The sequence below is a fragment of the Tamandua tetradactyla genome, chromosome 6 (assembly GCF_023851605.1).
Source record: "Tamandua tetradactyla isolate mTamTet1 chromosome 6, mTamTet1.pri, whole genome shotgun sequence".
Taxonomy (NCBI): Eukaryota; Metazoa; Chordata; class Mammalia; order Pilosa; family Myrmecophagidae; genus Tamandua; species Tamandua tetradactyla.
The window spans coordinates 44,959,732-44,986,370 of NC_135332.1; the positions used below are offsets into that span (position 1 = coordinate 44,959,732).

The 26,639-nt window shown below is 35.6% G+C and overlaps 1 protein-coding gene and 1 pseudogene across 14 annotated transcripts in view; both read right to left on the reverse strand.

Annotated features, from left to right (window-relative positions):
* SYNRG (synergin gamma) overlaps window positions 1-26,639 on the reverse strand; it is a 127,431-nt gene that overhangs the window by 36,961 nt on the left and 63,831 nt on the right. For 13 of the 14 annotated variants that reach the window (XM_077165094.1, XM_077165096.1, XM_077165092.1 and 10 more), the window contains 3 exons: window positions 10,973-11,920; window positions 1,965-2,558; window positions 731-894 (listed from right to left, as the gene is read on the reverse strand). In XM_077165094.1, coding sequence (XP_077021209.1) covers window positions 731-894; window positions 1,965-2,558; window positions 10,973-11,920 — 1,706 coding nt within the window. The remainder of the gene's footprint in view (window positions 1-730; window positions 895-1,964; window positions 2,559-10,972; window positions 11,921-26,639) is intronic. The other variant, XM_077165097.1, reaches the window with a different exon arrangement.
* Window positions 16,127-19,873, reverse strand: LOC143685991 (UDP-N-acetylglucosamine transporter pseudogene; annotated as a pseudogene).

Here is a 26,639-nt window from a genome sequence, read left to right on the forward strand (position 1 = left end):
AGATATGGAATCCTGTGTTTATAGTTTCTTTTGATTCAAAGAGCATGGAAAGACTTTTCTTTTTAATAAAATCACTCTAGTTCAAGCACACCTTATCTTTTTGAACCCATTAATGATTATTTTAAATTATTTAAACATATAACTGCAGACTACATGACCTGTGAATTTGAAGGAAATGTTTACAGTAGTCTCTCTCCATAAATGTGCCTCATTAGTTCCAGTTAACAACAGAAACATTTCTTCGAAGATACTCATCGTGTAGGTGTCAAGCACAAGAGCCAATATCAAGCCACCAGCCTTTTGCACCAAAGCCACAAAGCCACGTGTGTGTGCTTGTGTGAAAAGGAGCAGGGGAAGGAACAGAGTTAAGGTGTTGGCTGCAGCAAGAAGCCAGTGTGGGGCCAAAATGCAGCAAACATAAATAATAGAGGATCCAGGACGTTTTTCCTCTCTCCACTAACATTCACTAAGATGATAAAAGTGTAAATTCTCAAAAAGAATTCCCCAACACTTTCCTTCTTGCAAAGTCCCATGAATAATTTCAGTTTTAAGGTCAATATTTTCAGTGGATACCACATCTGGGAAGTATTTTCATCCAGGGCTAATGTCACCAGGGCTAATGTCATATTTTGTGCCTTATGACTTTCTACCCCTGAAAGCGTTTTTTCTTGAGGGCCTCAGTACTTAGCTGGCTTTCTGCCTGCTCCCTGTGGAAAGCTTTGCTGCTTACCTCCACCTCTCCTGTCAGATCTTTGTACTTGTCACGTATAACCGGCAGAGCAGGCTTCTCACTCAGAGTGTTAGAACGGTCTCTGAAAGGGTGCTCCAAAGCCGGAGAAGGAGAAGAACGGCTTATTTCTTTATCACCAAGGCTCAAACTTCTCTTGTGAGATCCTGGGAGAAATAGACAGTACAGTCAAAGGCTTTAGTTACTCAATTTAGTCCAAGAAAAGGTGCTCACCTACTAACACGACTCTCTTCTTCATGAGGTATTCAAAAACCACCGTCATTCAGTCTACCTGGGAAGCTACATGGTGAATCCTTTCAATCATTCTCTGTCGTTTAGCTATCCTGTGTTTAACTTTCTCCATTACTCTCTTCAGATCTACCATGATTCTTCAATAAATCTAACATGGAGAATCACTGGCTTTTGAGGACAAAAGTGCCTTTCTAACTTTCAATGCATAAGATTTGTGTTGCTTTTCTAGTCATTAGTTATGGGCTCCTACACACTATCTCAATCTAATTGTGATTAATGATCCAGGTTGGGAGTAGAGCAGAAGAGGCATTACAGTACCTACAGAGACCAGGTAAGTAAAGTAAATAACTAAAGTAGATTAGCTGGAGATAAAGAATTATGGAAAACTGGAGAAAACATGCCCCATCTAAAGGGCTCAGTTTTAACTGATTGTGAAGAGCTGAAGTGCAGTGCCAGTGCTGGCAACATGATTATTTTTCAAAGAAAAGCTAGAAATCCTGACTCTGAAATAATGTTTAAAATTATTAGCAATTACTTCAAATTTTAATAAAACTTCTGTGTTAGTTCATTAAAACAGGTCACCATGCTGAATTCACATCCAGGCCTACTACGTGGCAACCTCTGAATTAAAAGATACAGTCTGGACATAGCCAGTAAACAACAGCAGAGTTAACTTGCCCACAGTTGGATTAGATCTGTTCCTGTAGCTCTGTTAACATAGTATACCTCTAACCAAAAAAGCTAATGAAAAAAAGCCTAAAAGCTATGCTTGTTTTTAGTCTAAAAAGCAGTTATCTGAAGGATGCTGACCTGATATCAGTCTCAAGTAAACTTTTTTATAGTTATCTTTAATAGTTCTTGATCTCAAAGGCTGGGAAATCTATTTCTTGCCAAACCAGGGACCAAGTATTTATTTTAAAGAAAGAATATTTAAAATTTCAGTGGAAGAAAGCATGTTAGTAAAATCTATGCTGAAGCCACTCACCTTGAACAGAAAGGTCAAAGGTCGCCAGCTCACTTTTGATCATTTCTTCACTGGATTTCATTTTGCTTTGTGAATTGGCCATTAAAAAGTCAAATTTGCTGATTTTGGGTTTTTCACTTTGAAACTCCCCAAAGTCATCTGAGCATTCTTTTGGAGTTTCGTGAGAAATGCTACTGGAAGCTGGGCTTGGACACGTGGCCTCCTGGCTCTGTTCAGCTATAAGCTGGTCCTGCCTTGTGAAATCTTTGTAGTCCCTGCTTTCATAGTCCTTTTGCTCACTGGTCTGAGGAATCGCATCTTTAAAATTGGCAAAAGCTGGAAAAGGGGCCTCTGGAAGAGTATCTTCACTTATGAAGGTTGTTACTTTGGAGAGCGATGTCATGGTGATGTTTTCAGAACTGCCAAAGGAAGCTTCTTTCTTTTGAAGAACTGAAGCAGCTGAGGGGGATCCACTTCCTGCTGAGAGGACAAATGGAGAGAGTTTTCTGCCCTGAGACGCATCATCCCTCTCTGACCAGTCATAGCTTGTAAGTGTGCTCACTGCAAAATTGCTACCATAAGTTCCAAAAGCAGCATATTTTAAGTCCTCTATATCTGAAAGGGAAATAAGACCCCACAATTAGAAACAAGCTCACGATTTAGGCAAAATGCCCAAAAACTCTGCAGAAGCAAAACGTCTAGCATATTTAATTAGTTTTATGCAATGTTCAAGTTAACTAATTTTAGAGCTTGTACTAAAATTAGAGTAGTTGGGTGTAAAACTGATCTTAAAAAACTCACATTAGCCTTGAGTTGGCATTTATATTTAGTTATGAAGAACTATTTTAGATATAAAATTTACTAAAAAAGATGTTCATCTATCAATATATATTCTGTTTAATATAATATTAGGGTTGTATAGTAAATTGTCTGTTCACTTATACTTTAAAATGTACTTACATGTTCCCTGCCTAAAACATGTCTCTTTTCATTTTGATTTTGTTGGAAAATATTCATTTAAAACATGTTTATATAAAAAGATATGTACATGACAAACACGAATATAATTTCTCAAAATTGAAGTGAAAACGTTACCTAACTTAATAATTACTAGGAATTTCTATCTCAGCCAAGGCCAAGTATGAAGTTTTAATCAAGCAATTACTTACCTAGTTGTTATTTTGGTCATTTGGACGTCACTTTGCTGTGAAGAATTTGAGGAAAGAAAAATCAACCTAATCTACATTAGCTCCTAAAAAAAGAATCAAAAGCCTGAGTCCTATTGGGCTCCTGTTTCTCATTCAACTAGAGGTCCTGTTCCCCTTATAAAGGGGGAAAAAAAAAAAAAAAAAGGCAAGAAGAAAAAGTAAGAAACCTAGGGGCAGAAGACTTATTTAACAAAATATTTTTAATATATTTTAAATAATTTAAGAGGCAGCATGAAATAGCGGAAAGAAGAAGGAATGTAGGTATCTGATTTAGAGAGACCTAGGCTCAATTCCCAGCTCAACTATCTACTATTTGTGTAACACTAAGCAAATTACTTAACATTTCAAAGCATTGGTTTATGAGAAGATCATGTACTTGGAAGGGCTGTGTTATGAGGGTGAAATGTGATACATAAAGAACCCGGCTCAGTGTTTGGTGAACAATAATATGCAATAGCTATTATTGTAGTTGTTCCCAATTTTAATTAGATATTTAGCTGCTGCTTAAATAATGACATAAAAAAAATTTAAATGTCATTATTTCAAAGTAAAAATGAAAAGTAAACTCATCATTTTAGGGATACTATGGGGGAAAAGCCTAATACCCATTCTATAAACAAAAACATCTGAGGCAAAATAAAGCTGGTATGGAGAAGCTACTTCTCCGCAGTGCTGTCCACTTGGGCTGGCTGACTTAAGATTTTACACTTTGACCAGCAATGGTATCATTTTAGTCACTGAATATGAGACAAGAAGACCAATACCAAGAGGCTTCCTCTGCCAACCACTTACATGATTTACAAGGAAAATACTCAAACATTTTGTGACCTAGATTTTCATGATAAATCAATAAGGTGAACTGACACTGAGCCATTTTTTTTGTATCTTTCACAGCAGCACCACATAATTTACGAGAGGCACAGGACTCTAACGTTGCCATAGCTCTTCTAACAGTATATCCCAAATCTCCCTCCCTCTAAACTCTGTTAGGAAAAGGGTACTAAAAATTAATAATAAAACCCTAGATGTGCAAAAAAAAGGCCAATCACTGAAAGATATTTATCTTTCACTAAACAATGATATATTTTCATATTCTGTTTAAATGCAGATGGAAACCTTTAAATTTGGCTTATTTAAAAGGAAGGAAAGAAAAAAAAGATTCAGGTGAAAATTTATAGATTAGAAGGAATGGAGCAAGCTTTTAGGCAAAAGCTTTTAGTCTCTGGCTGTAGTATTCTTCCCTCACTATTTAAAGGGATCACTAGATGCCCTGGCTCAGAAGAGGTTAAATTCGGTCAGGAGGTAGATGCAGTTAAACACAAAACTAGTCTTGAAGGGGTACATTCAGAAGAATGTTTCACAAGATGGATATTTTTATTATTAGGTCCTATCAGAAAGCTGTTTGGGGAGGCTATATTAGGAACTGCTCTAAGAATCTCATTTGTTAAAAGGGCAGCACTTTTTCTACAGACCAAAGATAAATTTAATGAAAGATAAGCTCCAGTTGCAACACTGCAACCATGTTGCTATGGAAATAAAAAGACCCTTCTGTGCAATTATACAAGAAGATTTTGTAAAAACCAGAAACGACTGTAGTATAAACAGGTAAAGGCATTATAAATCACTAAGGGATGACTTTAGCTAAAGAGATTTCAAACATTTTCATAACTGCACAGGTCTTCAATACATCTTGTATTTATTTAGAATGATAGGGATAACATTTTGCCTTTTGTGTCAAACCACAGAAATGACCAAATAAAAGACTCAAGAATGAGTGAAATATTTGATACTTAAAAAAAAAAGTAAATATAGAAGAGTTTCTAAAATCAAATCTTAAGATTGATTTTTAAAATTTTTACTTTAGCTTATTTATTGGCAACTATAGTATGAAAAAACAATTCGCTAAATAAAAGGCAATTAATTTGAACACATAACCAATATTAAAAAAAACCTGACATTCCAGAAAGAATATAAGACATAAGTTTATGGCCCTAAACCTTACCATTTATAATCAATATAAAAGTAAGAGTAGTATTTTTTGGCATGGAAATTTTATAAACGAATTTCTAAGAAAATTGTGGTAAATCAGGTCACTGAGGTTAGGTTAAAGCAAAAAATCCCTCATTCTGTATTAACCATTCTACATTTTCTAAAGCAGCCAAATTATATATATTATTATATAATAGTCTTAAAAATATCAAAGATTTTACAAGGCCTACAACAGACATGATGGAGGCCTTGTCTGGAATAATAATACGCAATAACCCACATTTTATGTTGTAATAGATGGCTTGGTATAGATAGGTTTTCAGTTTGATAGCTGAATACTGAAAATTGCAAGAGAAAAAGGAAAAAAGAAAACAGAAAATGGATTCAATAAAATGAAGAGTGAATTACTACTGTATTTCCAATTCCATTGGAGAACCCTGGGACTGTGCTAGGTTGAACTGCAATTGCACACAGATAATGTGGCAAATTGTGTGCCATATAAATACATAAATGCAAGTATTTATGTTTTCAACCAGAAATGTCCTATTACAAAGGCCAAAGGAATAAACTATATAATCTGCTTTCCATTATGGATCTCAAAGCAAACATGGATTTCTTACTAAGGCTGAAAAGTAACCCCATCAGTCTCCCCTAACCTCTATTCAAAAACCTTTTAAATGGACACTGTACAATAAACAAGGTATTTCTTGGAGCAAAGACTATAGGACTTACTTGAGCTGCCACTACAGGACACAGAAGGCCAAGCTCATTCCCATGGATATTTTCTAAAGCTGTAAGCATATGTCTGGGTGATTAAGAGTTACTGGCTTTTGAAGATGGGGTTTAGAGATGAAAGGAGAAACGTGCAAATTCTTACTATTCCCAAGTGTTTTTCACAGCAATAAAAATATTCAATGGACTAAGGAAGAAATATCTTTTCATTTTCAATACAGAATTAATCTGAACGTAATTTACCAAAGCAAACCATGAAATATTTACACATTACAGTTACTTTCCACCCCTGGCTCTCTATTCTACTCTCTGAGAACAGTCATATTCAAATTCTCTATTAATTATAAAATCTGGTCTGACCGCATCCCCTAAATCTCAAACAGCCTGGCAGGTGCTGTTGAAGAAAACAGGAATGAAAGTGATCACAGTATAAGTCTGATAGGCTATAAAATGCTGCTGTATAATTAATTGTATAATTAATTGCCTTTCAGTGTTTTCCAACCTGCACGAAAATCTCATATTATTCATTCATACTGATTCATATAAATCTATGGTTACAAATACATCCACAGTATCTGAAAGCACCTTCTTGCTTCTGTATCAGTGCTTTAAAATCAATTTAAAAAGTGGCAACTCTGGAGATCCTATGTCAGAGGAAGTTGGAATGCCAAGGAATCATGTCAGGATACCCAGTGGGACTGCCTACACTTACCATTAGAAATCTCAACAATAAAACAAGCCCAGAAAATGGGAATTGCAATTGTGGCCTTTCAACCACGCAGAAGAGAGAGCATCACCCAGGAGACCATACTATGTATATGACCCTTTCATGCTCTCATTATTGGGTCAACATTTTCCAAAACAATTAATCAAATGTACTCAAATGATGGAAAGACAAAGAACTAGAAGCAAGGAAATACTAAAAATAAAATAAGTTGATTCTCTGAGTTATTTTAAGACTTAGCACAGCTTCTTTGATATTGCCAATTCATTTGCTATTTTTAATGTGAAAAACAGAGTGATTGTAGAATATAAATATATTTATATACTTTCTCATGTACTTATGTATGAAATCAAGCACTAATCAAAACTTACTTCAGGGCAAACAGAACAGTATTTTTTTGTTTGTGAACCTGGAGTATAGAGTTATTCAAGTCTTCATTGCAAAAAAAGTTTATTATATTATTAAAACTATCTCCTTAAAAAATATTACCTTGGAAATCTTAATTGCTCAATTTGTGAATGTACATTTTATACACAGTTATATTCAGTCATTTTATGCAGCCCACTCAGATAAATGCAGAAAGAAGTTAAAGTAGTCCCAGGTAGACCGACCTAGAATTAAGAGATTTCCATTGGCAAAGGAATGCCTGGGACAAAGCAACCACAGCACCAGAAAACCCTACCTAAAGGACAGATGGGCTTATCCCTAGAGGGCAGCCATTCTACTATCTGTTTGTTAACAGCAATCATCTGAATGAAAACAGAATGCTTTTATACAAAGCTTTTGAATCCAAGTATTATGTAACTTTCTAAAGCTTTAGGCCCTGAAAAAGGCAATATTTTGAACTGCAAATTCAACTTTTAGTTAATCTCAACTCTAGGATGCAACTGTTTTTTGTTTTCTCAAAAGTATACTGCAGATACTCTTAGTGATTTCTTTGGAATCCTATCTAAAACCCTCACACGAAGAGGTTTAATTTCCTTTCTTCCTCAAAAATGTTAAAAGAGAACAAAAAACCAAAGCCTCAAAATATAATAAAAATTTTAAACTGGGGAAATAATCCTTTTTTCCAAGGTTTTTATTAGTTTTGGGTTTCTCACTTCAAAAACACAACATTTCCAAGGCTTTCCCCTATTATTATTTTCTACAATGGATCCCCCACCACCCCCCTCCCCAAGTTTAGCCTACTCTTGTTGCTAACTTGAATTAGCTTTTCTAGAATTGCTTTCTTAAAAATGAAAATGGAACTGTGTAATGGGGAGGGAGTATATTTGGGAACTACAATTTCTGGATGATTTTTTTCTGTAAATCTACAACTGCTCTAATTTTTTTTTTAAAGTGAAATGGTTTAAAGTTTAACTTGTCTGACAAATCTCCTAAAGGCTAATAGATCTTTCTCTTTCTCCAACACTTAACTCTTAGGTTTTTCTTCACACATTCCCCTTCTCTTCACAATGTAACCATTAGCAGCAGAGATAGGCAATGAAATCTGTTCAGTTTCCTCTTTGGGAAAAAACAAGCAAATTTTATTTCTCCCTATTATTTAAAGGAGTGTAGGGTTACCTCAATTTTTTAAATGTTTAAAGTTATATTTCAATTCCAATGCCATATTAAAAACATATAACACAGAATTATAAAGGAAAAAAAAAAGACTAAAATGTATGAATACTTGCTTAGGCGAAACGTGTTTGAGGCAACAAAAACAAAAGGGGAAAAAAATCCCTCCCCATCTCAGGAGACACTTTTGCTTTAAACTTGATATGGACAAGGTATTTCTTTGGTCTAATCCTAAAAAAAGTACAAATTACACACGTCCCCACACTTTCAAAATATGCCAAAGAATTATTTATTAACACAGGACTTACAGATCACAAAAGAGAGTGGTACAGAAGAGTTGGAAAGGAAGTCATCAGAATAAGCATGCAGATCACTATTTGCAGAGGAATATACTAAAGCAAGTTTGGAAAAGGCACATTCACACAGAAAATGTCTAAATTGAAAAAAAGACATCAGAAAGCAACCAAAAAAAAAGTACTGATCAAAATACAAAGGTTTTCAATGTCAAAGAAGAGCTACTTTACAGGTAGATAGGTAGCTCTAAAAGTCTTGCTAACCCTTTGAGAATGTCACAAATGAGGATAAACTCTTGCTGCTAACAAAACCAAATGATCTTAATGAGTGTACATCAAGATGCTTCAGTGTCAGAGATTAAATTTGGGGGGCTGGGCAGCAGCCTAATTGAAATTATATGCAACAAGAGCTCAAAGGGTTAAATGTAGTAATATGCAGCAAAATCAGGCAATGTTATAGATATTATTATCTACCTTCCATACAAAGGATTATAGCAAGAGTTAAAAGAGACAGTATCCCCTTCAGAGTTAAGTTAGGGTTTCTTAAACAGGATTATAGTCCATAGAGATCAAACTACTAGGTTTTATTCTCTTCATCAGCCCACTTCTTTCTCAAACAAGAAGTACCTCTAATCCTCACATTGAGAGCAAGAGATACTGTGGTGAATATGAGGATAAAATAAAACCAAATTGCATTGAAGAAGTCCCTGCCATTTACCTTCTACAATACACTTATGCAGCAATTTTGCTCAACAACAATATAGCTTATTGGTCAGACATCAACCCCTTTAAAAACCGCTCTAAAGGGATACTGCTCCTTTCTGACATGAGGTTTACAGATCAAAGGGAGAAAAACAATCTGCTTTTAAGAATGTCCTCCAACTGAAGAGACTTGGCTTAGAACATTACAGATTCAAAGCTGGGAATGTTCCAAACATACACAAAAGAATACGAGCACAGAAGATTATTTTAACAGGTCAATCAGAATAAGCTCAATCAAAAAAACCAACCTCCCTCCCCAAATAAAATTAAAAATGAAAATAAAATACACCCCAAACCTGAATTAGATTCATCTCATAAAGACAATTAGCTTAACACTGTGAAAGAATATAGATTCACTTTCAGAAAAAATAGCTTCTAATTAATAACTTCAAAGTCTAAAAGGCTAGTATACATGTCATGAGATTTCTAATTAAAAATCAAATATTGTTCAGAAAAATGGAGCACTTTGCAACCAACTGCTGTGGCTCAAGCAGCTCATATACAAAAGAAAAATAAAATCACTCTGTCAAACAAAACAACAACAAAAAAAATAGGAAAACATCTGAGGAAGAATACAAAAAAAGAAAGACATTCAAGGGCACAAGAAGCTCTTCAGACAGCCCACTGAACTTGGAAGGTACCTTAGCAAGAAACCACATGATACACGTCATATCCCTGCAAACCTGCTCCTGATTCAGCAACCTGTTTAAGATACCTTCAACATTCCAAAAGCCAACGGATTGATGCAATTTTGCTTTCTGACTTACCAATTTAATAGATACAAAACTTATAGTACTTTACAATTACTGCCTGAATCTGTAAACTCGAAATGTCTTATGTGTCCTTCTGTTGTTCCCCCTAAAAAAACTTCATATGCATAAAACATTTTCTAGAATAATACAGTAACACTGAGATATTTCTCATTATTAAAGGCCACAAAATAGGTTTATCTTTCTATATACATATCAAAAAAAACAAAACAAAATAAAAATCTAGGACACTTGGGTATCTAATTTTTATGACAGGAATTTGAACTAGAAAATAAACTGCTATATGTAAATCCACAGAGAATCTAAGAGGGCTCTCATAAGAAATTTTGTCACTTTTCAAAAATTTTATCAGAAAGTTAGTAGTCACCCTATTCTAGCATATACAGACTTGTTACAACTTAATACTTTCAGTAATAGTTAACATTAAAACAGTACCTAGATTCCACTGACAATAAAAACACATGCCCTCCTCCTTGCCAGACCCTGATATACAGACATCCATATATATATACACTCTTTCCCTCTTCTTTTGAAGAGAAATGCCAACTACAGGAAAATTTGTTAGAAATTTTTAGTTTCTTGGCACAACAGGAATCGGTTTCTGTAACCCAAACAGAATACTATATTGGCAGCTGCCAAACATACCCAAAAGAAATAAAGAGAGAGGGAAACAACAGAAATGGAGGACACTGCTGATCTCGCAAAAGTCTTTATAAAATTCTGGCAAAGTGTGGCTCATTTAACAGTAGGTGTTTATGTGCCTCTAACATCAAGTTGGTGTTAGATTTCAAAAATAAAAAGATTTTAGTTATTCAATCTACATGGCCATAGAATCAAATTTAACACTGCTTTAAGGAGACTGGCAACAAAAAGTTAAATTAGAAGTTCATAAATGTAAAGGGCCAGAGCCTTACTTGCCTGCAAATTAATACCCACAGAAATCATCTTTGAAATCTGTATCACCATCACCAGAGCAATCTCACCAATTCCTCACCTGCAGCAGGAGGATGCTGGCCACTAACTGTTGGCAAATCCAAAGAGCTATCAGACATGACATGCTTAAGATCTCCTCCCACATCAGCCAATTTCATGTCAAACTGAACAGAGAGTGCATCTTCTGAGTCCTCCTTGCCAACACTGCTTCCACCAATGGAAGGGAGATCCAAGGACTTCACTGAGGCAGAGTCTTCTTTGGTGTGTCTAAAAGCCACTGCTTTCTCACCCAGGGATCTGTCCAAGTTTATGGAAGAAAATTTATTGGAGTGGAAGTCAGCAAAATCATCATCACTTTTTCCTGCAAGAGTGCTTTCTTTAACTTCTTCAACACCTAGACCAGATCCTTCCAGAGAAAGCTGCTTGAAGACATCATACTTGGTAGGTGCTGTAGGTGGGTTTTGTCCACTCTTCACTGTGTTGCCTGAGTTGCTGGTGAGAGGGACAGGACTAGTTTCTTCCTTAAGGGCATCATATTTGTCATCTGCCTTCTGTTCCGATGAAAGAGAGCTATTATTGAAAGCCATAAAATCTGCAAAGTCATCCTGTTCGCCAGCAGAAGCTGGACTAGAATATCCCCCAAAAAGGTTGAATTCTCCAAAATCATCAACCAAACTAGAAGTTTTAGTTGATGCCAGTGCTGCTGTAGTTGTAGCAGAATCTGTTGGCTGTGGTCTAGTAGAAACTGATTTTGAGGTACTAAATGCAGCTGAAAAAGATAATGGTTTCTCACCACTGCAATTCACCGAGGAAAACATATCCAGATCTGCTAAGTTTAGAGGACTTTTCACTTGTGTTTGTTGATTCTGTTGTATAGCTCCTGAGGGGAAGGATGCTGGGAAAGTTTTGTCTTTTGTTGGTGCTTCTAATGGTGATATGGAATCAGCTGTTTTAAAATCGGTGAAACCGTCATCAGTTCCTGCAGATCTGAATTCTGCAAAGCTTTCTCCTGCAAGAAAAAACACAACCAAGTAAGTAAGAATGTTGAACTGAAAACCATACAATGTACTTCATACTAAATCACACGCACAGAGAGGACTGTAGGAAGATGGATGAATTGGAAACTTCAGGAATCAGTCCCTACACCAAAACAACTATTGAATAACTGTTAGGAACTGCTTGAATCAACTGTTTTGGAACTCTGACCTCTAACGCAACAAAGTACCATCACTTAGGAAAGAGGTGGAAAAAGAGGCTGGTAAACTGAGGTGAATTTCACCCTTCCTGTGGTGGCTACCATCTCCAACTCCCGGTGGAGGCAGCAGTAGGGACTGCAGCCCAAGTCCCTGGTGCAGTTTGCTGGTAGTCAGGCTGGTCTATAAGGACCTAGGCCTCCTAGTTCAAGGACTGTGTGATCCGATTCCAACCCATTTCAGGCAAAAGCAGCAGAGGAATCTTGAAGGAATACCTTTTATTTTTTTCTTGTCCTCTCTTTCCCTTTCCAATTTGGGTATAAAAATAGTTCGGAAAAGTCACAAATTGATGGCTCCAGCCCTTAGCAAAAACCACCACCCAAACAACAACAACAACAATAAAAATAAACCAAAAAACCAAAAACCTAGCAATCTCAGAGGAGCGGGACAACTAGATTCCCAGAGTTAAAAGAAGATAACACTCAGAATATCCAGTGGTCATCAAAAAACTACAAACACACAAAGAAACAGGAATGTATGGCCCATTCACAGTACAAAAAAAAAGAACTTGTCAGAAATCATCCCTGAGGAAGCTCATATACAAACAACTACTCAAAGACTTGGAACCAATATATGGAAAGACTAAAGAAAATTAGGAAAACATACCTGGACAAAATAGAGATGAAAATCACAAAAAGGAACCAAATTTTGGAATTGCAAAGTACAGTGATTAAAATGAAAATACTCAGACATATTCAATAAATTTGGACAGGTGAAGGATCAGAAAATTTAGACAACACAAGTGAAATTAGCCAGTGTGAGAGCACAAAGAAAAAATACTGATGACACAGGCTGATAACTAGTCACAGCTTTTGATTAAAGATTTCAGAATGATGGAGACGTTGCACTAAGGGTAACCACTGTTACAACCCACCCCAGGCAAAGGCAGCAGCACAGACTTAAAGGTGGTATCTTCCTTAGAGCTGTGGAAGACAGTTGAAGGGCTACATTTGCTGGGAAGGTCAAGAAAGACCAACTTTGGGGAGTTGTGGAAGATGCTCTTAGTCCCGTTCCTGGCCCCTTCCTCATCCCCTCTCCAGGGCAGTTTGGAGGTGGGCAGAGCTCCCTTTGTAGGTCCCTGGCCTTGTTCAGGCTGAGAAAGACTAACTTGGGAAACTCGTCTCTGGAATTCCCCACCCCTCCAAGAGTTTGCCTCCAGGCAAAAGCAGCTTGAGCGGTGGAAAGCAAGGCAAGAAACAACTGAAGCGAACAGCCTGAGACAAAGGCTGCCTGCTCTAAGTTCCAATGGTGGACCACTTGGGAAAAGGAAAAGGTCTGTCTCCTGGGAAGTAGAGGGGGTACCCAGATTCCTATATATAGGGTAGCTTCTAAGTTACTAGCAAGCACTCACCCAGGAGAAGACACAGGCCCAGAAAAGACAGAGGACCTTGCATTTTACATTTACCTTGGGTGGTCCTTCCTAATAAGAGGGTTGACATTCAAGACAATCTCTGTCATTTCACCAGCTAGTAAAAAGCTCAAGAAAGACACATATTAGGGAATAAGCCTCAGAATTAACATTTTTAAATATTAAAATACACAGTGTACAACAAAAGAATACAAGACAAGCAAAGACAGGAAACGATGGTCCATCCAAAGGAAGAGGATAAAAATCCAGAAAACACCAGTGAAGAAGACCTGATTGTACTTATACTGGACAGACTTTTAAAAATGACCTTCAATAAGCAAAGAGATGAAGGAAAATACAAAGAAAGATCTAAGGATATCTAGAAAACAATGAATGCACAACATAAGTGAAGGCCACAATAACAGTACTGAAAAATTTCCAGGAGGGTTTTTTTTTTCCCAATTAAAAAGCCATTTAACAAAAGAACAGTTTATATATTCCTTATACATTATGTCTTTATACATTATGTCCATAAGAATTTTAAATATACAAATCACATTCCAAAACCCAAAAGATTTTTTTTAAACAAATGAAATCTGTAGACAAATTCAGAATCCAAATCATTAAAAAGAAATTTTGCTTTAAATCACAAGAAATTATATTTTGCAACAAGAAATAAAACAACAAAAAATAGCTATATATAATAAAGTTTCAAAAACCCCAATGATGGAACAGTGGCACCACACTTTATTTAAATGTACTGTTCAACAATGCTTGTATAATATACCTATTTTAATTTTCTGTTAATAGTAAATTTAAACAACAAATGTTAAAAATCCAAAACTTGAATTATAGTTATTCTTAAAACTTCCTAATTTTGCCCATGTGTCCAAAGTTGTGAATTACAGTAACAGCCTCCAGAAAATGCAGGGGTGGAGAAGGCATATAGGACCAGATTTTGATAATGGTGCTTTTTCTCTGGTCCTATAATTACTTTACATATGCTATATAGCCTACAGAATCTTAAGATGACTTCCAATACAAAATAAATAACTTCTGTAAATATTTTTTTACATAAAGCATACATCTATATTTAATTAAACAGTATCACAACATTGAAAGTGTAAATAAAATGAGGGCTACCAAACTCTGTTAAAAAAAAAAAGCAAAACTCAGTTGTATGACCTCACAATGACATTTTAAAAGTCAGGGAATTTGATATGTAGGAAAAGTGCATCAATCCCTAAGAAGTCAGTATTATATTATGTATAATAATGAACACAAAGTTAAAGTTCTTTATAGATTTTTAACTCCTTAGAATCTAGGTTAAATATCAAATTGCCTTTCCTTCAATGAAATTCCATGACATTCAAAATAAATTTTGCATCTACAATAAAATAGCCTACAACTTCTCTAAAATTACTATTAAAGAATTGATATTATTGTTGCAACATCTACGTGTTGCACTTCAAACTTTTCTTCCCAAATACAATGTCTTTAATTTTTGTTAGGACTATCAATCAGTACATTTTCACCAAGAACAAAATAAATTGGAGATAAACTTGAACAAAGCATAGTAATTTAAATAACCAAGGATTCATCAGTATAAAAGACTGATAGAGTAAGGCCTTTGGAGGTCAAAAAAGTCATTAAGACACACCACACACATAAGAAAATGGCATCACCTGCTATATGACACGATCCAAGCCACAGGTTTCACCTTCCCAAATACATTTATTTCCTCAGGAATTAAAAATGATGAACTGCACAACCCAGTCTTTAATAACATTTTCGAACCTACTAGAAGATTTTGTCATTTCTCACAACTCTTGATTTTTATAAACTTTGTTAGGATCCGAAATTTTATTACATTTAATAAAAATGTATTATCTATCACTGTAACTAGCATGTATAGTATCCAATAATTGTCTCAAGTTTTTGAAGTGTTAAAATGAAGGGCAGACTAAACCTTGATTAACAATTAATTGTGAATGTGCACTGAATTAATACATAAGCAACCAACCTGTACTTTGATGTGTTTGAATATAAATCTTTATATTTAGTTGTAAATTCTACGCACTTGCAGGATTTATATTTTACATGGAATTTGAAGTAAGATATAAAAGTTTGAGCTGCTGCAGTCTAAAAATACCATGTTCAAAATACAGTAAAGTTACTAAACAAATACTCTAGTTGGTGATCGTTGAAAATCTGGCAACCAGGGTGGGCCACAATGGCTCAGCAGGCAGAGTTCTCGCTTGCCATGCCGGAGACCTGGTTTGATTCCCGGTGCCTGCCCATGTGGAAAAAAAAAAAGAAAGAAAGAAAAGAAAATTTGGCTACTAGAAAGTTTGCTTGGTGCCAGTTTGGAATCACCAGCAAATTGATTTAAAGTATTTTATACTTTTAAACACTTGGAATTCTGGATGAAACAGATTAGGCAAGTACTGTAGAGACTAGGTTTTTATCAGCCAGGTTAAAACAGTTCTAATTAGCCAAGAGCACTCAACACCTTGTAAAATAATATTGTTGAGCCAAATTCTGTTTAACAAAATCCATTAGAATTATATAAAAATATCGTTGATTTTTTTACAGTTTTAATAGGTATTAGAACAGCAGACTTTAAAATATATATGCAGTATAAATAAAAATATTCCTTATACTCAAAAATTAAATTTAAAACCCATATTCCAATTTTAGAAAGCATTTTTACCCACTAATTGATCTTACCATTTCTGGTATATTCTCTTTACCACTAACTAATTTATTAAAAAACTCGTAATTTACAACCTCAGTGCTAATCAAACAAGAAATGAAACAACAAAGTAGGTATATACAATAAAGTTACAAGAACTTCCAGTGATGGAGCAGCAGCACCACATTTTATTTAAGCATATTTTACATTAAGGTTTGTATAATATGACTGTTTTAATTTTCTGTTAAATTTAACTTGTTTAAAAGAAACCACTATTTTAAAGCAAAGCAGTGGCTCCTTCCCAGTAGCTCTTGTTGAGTTACAGAAAGGGAACTCAGAATTCATCTGCCCCTCCTAGATATGTGACAGAGCATTCCCGGGACACTGGTTTTATGAGAATTCTCAAAAGTTCTTCTGTACAGCCTTAAATTTAAAGGTATAGAGCCATTTCAAATAATGAAATACCATGGCAACCTGGAACGTCTCCAAGAAAAGTCATTTTGGTCTCAATTCACAGACATCTACATTATTTTTGCTATTGTTAATAGTTGTAGATTAAAGGAAATTTTTAAAGATCGATGAGACAAATTTTCACTTTAAAATGTCCTAGTTATACGGTATATGCACAATACTCCAAAATTCTTCAAATGGGGATACTATAAACATCAAAAATATTACTTTAAATCGTTAAATGAGCATTTAGCCCTACAAATTACATTTTAAAACTAAATGGAAATTAACACATATACAAATGTAATTTAAAGTAATACTAAGAATTGACCTGATTTACAGAAAAAAATACAATTAGGAGATTAAGGGCAAAACTTCATTAGTGTAAAAGTCATTGACTCCTTTCTAGCACAGGAGCAACTGGATTGTTTTCAGTTGTGTGTGTATATACATACACACATATATATACATATATTCACACATACACACATTTTTTCCTTAAATTTTTATAATTTCAAACCATTTGAACAATATAATCAGATTCAGTATGATATCTTCACATAATCTGTTAGAAGTCCTCTGTGCAGGATTAATGTTGAGATTTCAGGTACACCATCTTGAAAAACCAGTTTAAGATAGTATACTGCTATGTTTTAGTGGGATTTCCTGTAGGTTAAGGCTCATAACCATATAGGAAGTCCGCTGTCATTACAAGGATGTCTCCAAGGAAAAAGATACTGGTTGGCACAAAATCTTGTAGCCAAAAATAGGATATTAATGTTGATAATCTTTTGGATAAAGAAGTCGCAAATCCTTTTAAAATATTATCTGCATACGTAATAAAAGCAGCTATTACAAGCCCTCCAAGTGCCTGAAGAAAAACTACTATCCAGGTCAGTTGATTATATTCCTGAAAAAATCCACTCCTTGATACCAATTCTCCGTCATAAATGTATACACCCATTCATCCAAATAAACTCCCAAAGAAACTGAGCCTAATGTTTCTTATCCACACGAATTGTTAGGTTTCTTTTAAAATTTTTTCAAAGTAAACCCCAGCAAAGTCACTTGAAAACCATGCTGTAAGAGCTAGCATGAGTCCTACAAATTGAGAGCCAGCTGAAAGTTCCTTAGAATCAAGTTCTTGAGAATCTGAGGGCCACTGAACAAAAGCAACTCCTGTCATCAAAATTACAAGGGAGAGCCACTGGTACACAAATTTTTTACTGATAAGTAGCTGCATCTAGATTTGACAGTGTCACACAGAGTAAATTATTTTGAAGAGTATATATCCCTGATAGAACAGCAATTTTAAGCATTTCCATAGGTTTATTAAGAATTTCATTGCTCTTAGACAACGTGTGCTATCTTTGTAGACTAGGAAAATGCAGGCCATTATCTTCAAAAGTTCAGCAATAACCACTGCAGTAAAAGATGGATAAAGAAGTCCCTCCTCTTTTTTTCCAACTTTTTTTATTGTATAGTATAACATACATACAAAGCAAATAAATAAAAAAGCAATAGTTTTGAAAGCACTCATCAACAAGTAGTTACAGTACAGATCCCAGAGTTTGTCTTGCGCTACCATACGATCCTCTCAAAATTTTCCTTCTAGCTGCTCCAGAATATAGGAGGCTAGAGGGCTTATATATATATTTTTATCATCACAACAGACTTTTTTCCTTCTTTGTTTGTGAAAAATAGCATATATACAAAAAAGCTATAAATTTCAAAGCACAGCACCACAATTAGTTGTAGAACACATTTCAGTTTCACATGGGTTACAATTCCACAATTTTAGGTTTTTACTTCTAGTTGCTCTAAGATACAGGAGACTAAAAGAGATATGAATTTAATGATTCAGCATTCATATTCATTTGTTAAATCCTATCTTCTCTGTATAACACCACCATCACCTTTGATCTTTCCATCCCTTTCTTTAGGGGTGTTTGGGCTATGGCCATTCTAAAATTTTCATATTGGAAGGGTCTGTCACTAATATGAAGTAGGGAGATGGAACTATCTGATGTTCTGGAGAGTCTGGGCTAGGTTTCAGGACTTATCTGGACCAGGGACCCATCTGGAGGGTGTAGGTTTCTGGAAAGTTACTCTAGTGCATGGAACCCTTGCGGAATCCTATATATTGCCTTAAGTGTTCTTTAGGATTGGCTGGAATGGTCGTGGTTGGGGTCTGGCAGGATATGATAGGTAGCAAGGTCTAACTGAAGTGTGCATAAGAGCAACCTCCAGAGTATCCCTCCTCTATTTTTATTTTTGCATGGGCAAGCACCGGAAATCGAACCTGGGTCGCCGGCCTGGCAGGCCAGAACTCTACCTGCTGAGCCACCATGGCTCACCCTAAAAGTCAGGCAGGCTGCTTTCTTCTCCCCATGAACAGGCACCAGGAATCGAACCTGGGTCTCCAGCATGGCAGGCGAACTCTGCCTGCTGAGCCACCATGGCCTGCCCTCCCTCTTTTTTTAAAGTCCTAGAACAACATATTGTTGAACAAACTGGTAGTCTGGAAAGACCAGAATTCCCAAGGAAAGATATTTTAGGTTGGTGCACATTGTCTTATCTTCTTTTGCCAGGTCACTTGTGAAGAAATGCAATCTGGGCGGGTGTTCTAGTTTTCTGGCTGCTGGAATGCAATATACAAGAAACTGAATGACTTTTTAAAAGGGGAATTTAATAAGTTGCTAGTTTATAGTTCTAAAGCCAAGAAAACGTTCCAATTAAGTCTACAGAAATGTCCACTCTAAGGCATCCAGGGAAAGATACCTTGGTTCAAGAAGGCCAATGAAATTCAGGGTCTCTCTCTCTCTCAAGTGGGAAGGCACATGGCGAACACAGTCAGGGTTTTTCTCTCAGCTGGAAGGGCACATGGTGAACATGACATCATCTGCTAGCATTCTCTCCTGGCTTCCTCTTTCATGAAGCTCCCCAGGAGGCATTTTCCTTCTTCATCTTCAAAGGTCGCTGGCTGGTGGACTCAGCTTCATGGTGTTACAGCATTCTCTGCTCTCTCTGAATCTCTCTCATTCTCCAAAATGTTTCCTCTTTTATAGGACTCCAGTAAACCAATCAAGACCCACTCAAATGGGTGGAGACACACCTCCCCTAATCCAGTCTAACAACTACTCTTGATTGGGTTACATCTCCAGGGAGATGATCTAATTACATATAGTATTGAATAGGGATTATTCTGCCTCTATGAAACGGGATTTTGATTAAAACATGGCTTTTCTAGGGTACATACATCCTTTCAAACTAGCACAGCAGGCCACAGTGGCTTAGCAGGCAGAGTGCTCGCCTGCTATGCTGGAGACCTGGGCTTGATTCCCGGTTTCTGCACAAGCAAAAAAAAAAAAGGAAAAAAGAAATGCAATCTTATTCACTTGCTGTTCCTCTCAAGCAGCTGGGCCGGCTGCATGGACTTGGGGAACGCAGCTCAGTTCTGCTGGGCGCCCCAGGCTGTTAAGCCTGCCGGGTGCCCTGCAATGCCGCCCACTCCTGCCGCTGTTAGCCTGGCACGGTCCCCCGTAGGAGGGTTTTAACAACAGATTGGAGCTAGCAGAAGAAAGAATACAAGAATGCAAATTCGAAGACAAGATAATTGAAATGAGTCAGGCTGAAGAACAGAAAGAAACAATAATTATAAAAAGTAAAAATAGCCTAAAAGATTTCTGGGATACCATCAAGAGAACCAATACACATGATATAGGAATCCCAGAACAAGAAGAAAGAGAAAAAGGGGCAGAAGGACTATTCAAATAATAACAGAAAACTTCCCAAACTCAGCAAAAGACATAAAAATGCACAGAAGCCAAAAAAACATAAATTTGAAGAAAAATATGCCCCATCACATATTGATCTAGCTGTCAAATACAAAGGACAAGAACAGTTCTAAAACCTGCAAGACAAAAGCAATATGAGTCCTAATTGATTAAGTGCCCATTCTCATTTGAAACCTTGGAGGCAAGAAGACAATGGGATGAAATAATTAAAAGTGCAAAAAGAAAATAATTTCTGACAAAAATTTTATATCCAGCAAGCATTACTTTCAAAACTGTGAGGGAAATTAAGACATTTCCAAATAAACAAAAGCTGAGGGGGCTCATCAACACTAGACCTGTCCTAGCATAAGTATAAGCAATACTAAAGGGAGCTCTTCAGACTGAAAGCAATGGACACTAGACAACAGTTCAAAGCAGCACACAAAAAAAATAAAGAACTTCGGTAAAGTTAACCACAATGCCAGTATTGTGCTATTGCATCTTTTGTTACATAACTCCGCTTCTTATTTCTTAAAGGTGCTAAAATGCAAATGCATAAAAAGTAATAATAAATCTAAGGTTCTGGATATACAATATACAAAGATATACTTTGTACCAAGTACAAAAAGAGGTAGGGGACGGAGGGGTATAGGAACAGTGAATGCGAATGCTATCGAAGTCAAGTTAGTATCAAATCAAATGTGATTATTATATTCAGGATGTTACATTCTAACCCACTGCAGCCATCAAGAAAATATATGAAAAATTTATCCAAACAGAAATGAGGAGGGACTTGATATGGTACATTACAGAAAAACAAATATGAAAGTAGGCATTTCAGAAGAATAGAGGGAAAAAAGTATAAGACTTAGAAAGACTAAACAGGAAAACGGCAAAAGAAATTCCTACATTATTAACAGTGATTTTAAATGTAAATGGATTAAGCTCTCCAGTTAAAAGGTAGAGATCAGCACAATGGATTAAAAAAAAGCATGACCCAACTACGTGCTGTCTGCAAGAGACTCACCTTAAAATCAAAGATATAAGTAGAATGAAAGTGAAAGGATGGAAAAAACATACCATGCAAGTAAACAGTAATCAAAAGAGAGTAGGGATGGAGTGGGTTGGGTGGAGAAGGTAGCCATACTAAAATGAGATAAAACAGATTTAACTCAGAAACTGTTATGAGGGATAAAGACAATCATTATATACTAATAAAGGAGTCAAAATAACAAGATGTAACAATTATAAAAATATATGCACTTAATAGCCGAGTTTCAAACTATATGAAGCAAATATGGACAGATTTGATGGGAGAAATTGATGGTTCTACATTAATAGTAAGAGACTTTCATACAACACTTTCAATAATTGATAGGACATCCAGATAGAAAATCAGTAACGAAACAGAAGACTTGGACAATACTATAAATCAACTAGACCTAACCAACATATGTAAAACACTTCCCCCAACAGCAACTGAATGTTGCTTCTCAAATATACATGGATCATTCTACAGGATAGATCATGTAGAGACAAAAGTCTCAATACATTAAAAAATATTGAAATCATAAAATGTACCTTCTGCGAACACAATGGTATGAAGACAGAAAACAGCAACAGAGGAAAATTCACAGCTATGTGGAAATTAAATAATGTACTGTTAAACAAACAACAGTTCACAGAAGAAATCACAAAGAAATTAGGAAATATATCAAGGTAAATTAAAACACTACACACTAAAATTTATGGGATGCAGCAAAGTCAGTGCTGAGAGGGAAATTTATAACTTAAATGCTTATGTCAGAAAAGAAGAAAGATAACAAATCAAAGACCTATGCTCAGAGCTGAAGAAACTAGAAAAAGAAAAGCAAACTAAACTCAAAGCAAGCAGAGGAAGGAAATAAAGATTAGAGCATAGATAAATGAAATTGAGAATTAAAAATACATATAAAATCAATAAAACTAAAAGCTGGTTCACTGAAAAGATCAATGAAAGTGACAAACCTTTGGCTAGGTGGACAAAGGAAAAGATGACACAACTAAAATAAGAAATGAAAATGAGGACCTTGGGCAGGCCACAGTGACTCAGCAGGTGAGAATGCTTGCCTGCCAAGCCCGAGGGCCCAGGTTCGATTCCCGGTGCCTGCCCATGTAAAAAAAAAAAAGGAAAAAAAAAGAAAATGAGGACCTTACTACCAATCTTACAGAAATAAAAAGGACTATAAGAGGATTTGTGAACAATGCCAATAATTAGATAACCTAAATGAAATGGACAAATTCCTAGAAACACACAACCTAGTTACACTGACTCAAGAAGAAATAGAAGATCTCAACAAACCAAAACCCAGTAAAGAGACTAAATCAATAATTGAAACCCTCCCAACAAAGAAAAGCCCATGTTTCACAGGGGAATTTTCCCATACATTCCAAGAACAACTGATACCATTATAACATGAAAAGAAAATTACAGACCAGTATCTCTTAAAGAGTATAGATGCAAAACTCCTCAACAAGATACCAGCAACTGAATCAACAATAGCATAAAAGAATTATACACCATGACCATGTAGAATTTATGCCAGGTATGCAAGAGTGGTTCAACATAAGAAAATCATTTAAAGTAATTGACAGACAACAATAACACAATGAAGGGAAAAAAGCACACGATCATCTCAAATGGCATAGAAAAGGCATTTAAAACACCCATTTCTTGAAAATAACACTTAGAAAACTAGGAACAGATGGAAACTTCCTCAACATGATACAGGGCATATATGAAATACCCACAGCTAACATCAGACTTAATGGTGAAAGACTGAAAGCATTCTCTCTCAGATCAGGAACAAAAACAAGAATGCCCACTGTCACCACTATTATTCAACATTGTACTGGAAGTTCAAGATAGATCAATTAGGAAAGAAAAATAAATAAAAGGCATCCAAATTGGAAAGGAAGAAGTAAAACTTTCCTATTAGCAGATGACATAATACTATACACAGAAAATTCAGAAAAATTCCAACAAAGCTCCTAGGGCTGATAAATAAATTCTGCAAAGTTGCAGGTTCAAGATCTATACCCAAAAGTTAGTAGTGTATCTATAAAATAGTGTGTCTATAAAAGTTAGTAGTTGTCATGGTCAGGTTCATGTGCCTGGTTGTCTGGTTGGGCAAGCACTGGCCTGTTTGTTGCTATGAGCACATTTCATGGACTTAAATCGTGACCACATTGGCTGTTACCATAGCTGACTGAATCAGCTAAGGGGAGCGCCCCCTATGAATGACATTTAATCTAATCACTAGAAGGCTTTTAACGAGGGTTCAGAAGAGATAATCACTCTTCCTGATTCAGCCAGCCAGCCTCCTCTGAGAGTTTGTTGAGGACCTTCACTGGAGCTGCCAGCTTGTAGCCTACCTTACTGATCTTGGACTCTTACATGCCCATGGTTGCCCAGCCAGCCTCTCCTGAGAATTCACCGAGGCCCTCCACTAGAGCTGTCAGCTCACCGCCTAGAGACCTCAAACTCTACATCCCCATGTTTACATGAGACATTTTTATAAATTTTATATTTACAGCTATCTCCTGCTGATTCTATTTCTTTAGAGAACCCTAGCTAATACAGTAGTGTATCTACAAGCAATCTGAAGAAGTCAAGAAAAAAATTCCACTTAAATAGCAACTAAAAAAATTAAGTATCTAGGAATAAATTGAAACAAGGATATAAAGGATTTATACACAGAAAACTACAAGACATTAACTAAAAAAATAAAAATAAACAAAGACCTAAATAAATGGAAGAACATTCCACGTTCATGGATTGGAAGAATAAATGTTATCAAGATGCCCATTCTAACCAAAGCAATTTACAGATTTAATACAATCCCCACAAAATTCCACCAGCCTTCTTTGTAGAAACAGAAAGTAAACCATCAAATTTATATGGAAGGCTTTGAGGCTCCAAAAAGTCAAAGCCATCCAGAAAAAGAACAAAGTTGGAGGATTCATACTTTCTTATCTTCAACCTTATTAGAAAGCCACAGTAATATTACAACACAGCATAGTACTTGCACAAGGACAGACATATAGACCAATGGAATTGAACTGTGAAACAAACCCTCACATTTACGGCCAATCAATTTTTGACAAGGGAGTAAAGAGGCACTCATTTAAGAAAGTATCATCTCTTCAACAAATGGTGCTAGGAGAACAGGATCACCATTTGCAAAATAATGAAAGGGGACTACTGACTCATACCATATACAAAAATCAATTAAAAATGGATCAAAGACCTAAATATAAGAGCCAGAACAATATTAACACCTAGAAGAAAGTATAGGGAAGCATCTTGAGACCTTATGTTAGGCACTGGTTTTATAGACAAAGAACAAGGAACAAAAGAAAAAATAAACATTAAAACTTGTCAAAATTGAAAATTTTTGTGCCTCAAAAGACTTCATGAAAGTAAAACGACAACCTACACAATGAGAGAAAATATTTGGAAACTAGAATATCCAATAAGGGTTTAATATACAGAATATATAAAGGAATCCTTTATTAGAAAAGTTGTGAGTTACAGAGGGTTTAATATACAGAATATATAAAGGAATCCTTCAACTCAATAACAAATATCTCAATTAAAGATTGGCCGAAGTCTTTTAGACATTTCTCCAAAGAAGATAAAACAAATGGCTAAAAAGATGCTCAAAATCATTAGCCATCAGGGAAATGCAAATCAAAATTGCAATGAGATTTCTGACCCACTAGAATTACTACTCCTATAAAAGAAGAAAACAAGAAGATCACAGGATCTGGTGAAATCGGAACACTCATTCATTACCAGTGGCAATGCAAAATGTTACAACCGCTGTGGAAGACAGTTTGGCAGGTCCTCAGAAAGTACAGAATTTACTATATGATCCAGCAATCCCATTTCTGGATATAAACACAAAAGAATTGAAAGTAGGGATATTTGCACACCGATGTTCACAGCAGCACTATTCACAACTGTCAAAAGACGGAAGCAACCCAAAAGTCCAATTGGTGAATGGATAAATAAAATGTGATATATACATACAATGTAGTATTATTCAGCTGGAAAAAGGAATGAAGCTCTGTTATATTAGACAACATGGATAAACTTTGAAGACATCATGTTAAGCGAAATAAGTCAGACACAAAAGGATGAATGTTGTATGATTTCACTGATATGAAATAATTAGAATAAGCAAACTCATAGTCACAATCTAGAATATAGATTACCAGTGGATGAGGTGTGAGTAGGGAATAAGAAGTTAAAATTCAAAGGTATAAAGTTTCTATTTGAGAAAATGGAAAACTTTTGGTAATGGATGGAAGTGATGGTAGCAAAATATTGTGAACATAATTAACAGCACTTAATTACATATTTGAATATGGTTAAAGGGAATGTTAGGTTGGTTATTGTTCTGGAATAAATATTTTTTTAAAACTTCATAGAAGTGCACAATGCAAAAACGTGAAGGACAAATTAAACCAAGAATAAGATAATAAAATTACAATTATAAAAATATTCCAACTATAAAAATGCAAGGTGTTAAAATAATGGTGGTAAATGGGCATCTTATTTTTATATATGATTGCTCTGTAACTCACAACTTCTCTAATGAAAAAAAAAGAAAGAGAAAAGAATGATGAGAAATTAACAGAGCATGAAGAACTTGTGGGACATCATCAAGCATAATAACATAAGCATTACTAGAGTCCCAGAAGAGACAGAAAAGGCTTTGAAGAAATAATGGTAGAAAATTTCCCAAATCTGATGAAAGACATAAATATAGATATCCAGGAAGCTCAAGAAACTCCAAGCAAGATAAGCTCTAATAGATCTATACCAAGACACATTATAGCAAACTTGTCAAAACACAAATACAAAGAAAGGATTTTGAAATAAGCATTACTGAAGTGACTCATCACAAACAAGGGATCCCCAGTAAGTTTCACAGTGGATTTCTCATCAGAAACCAGAGTGGTCAGAAGACAGTAGATGACGTTTAAAGTCCTTATACACAAAAAAGCTAACAACTAAGAATTCTACATCTTGCAAAATTAGAAAATCAGAAATGAAGAAGAAATTACAACATTTACAGATGTGCCACTTTGAAACTTGTTGTGTACCCCAGAAAAGCCATGTTTTTAATCTTGATTCAATATTGTAGAGTGGGATCTTT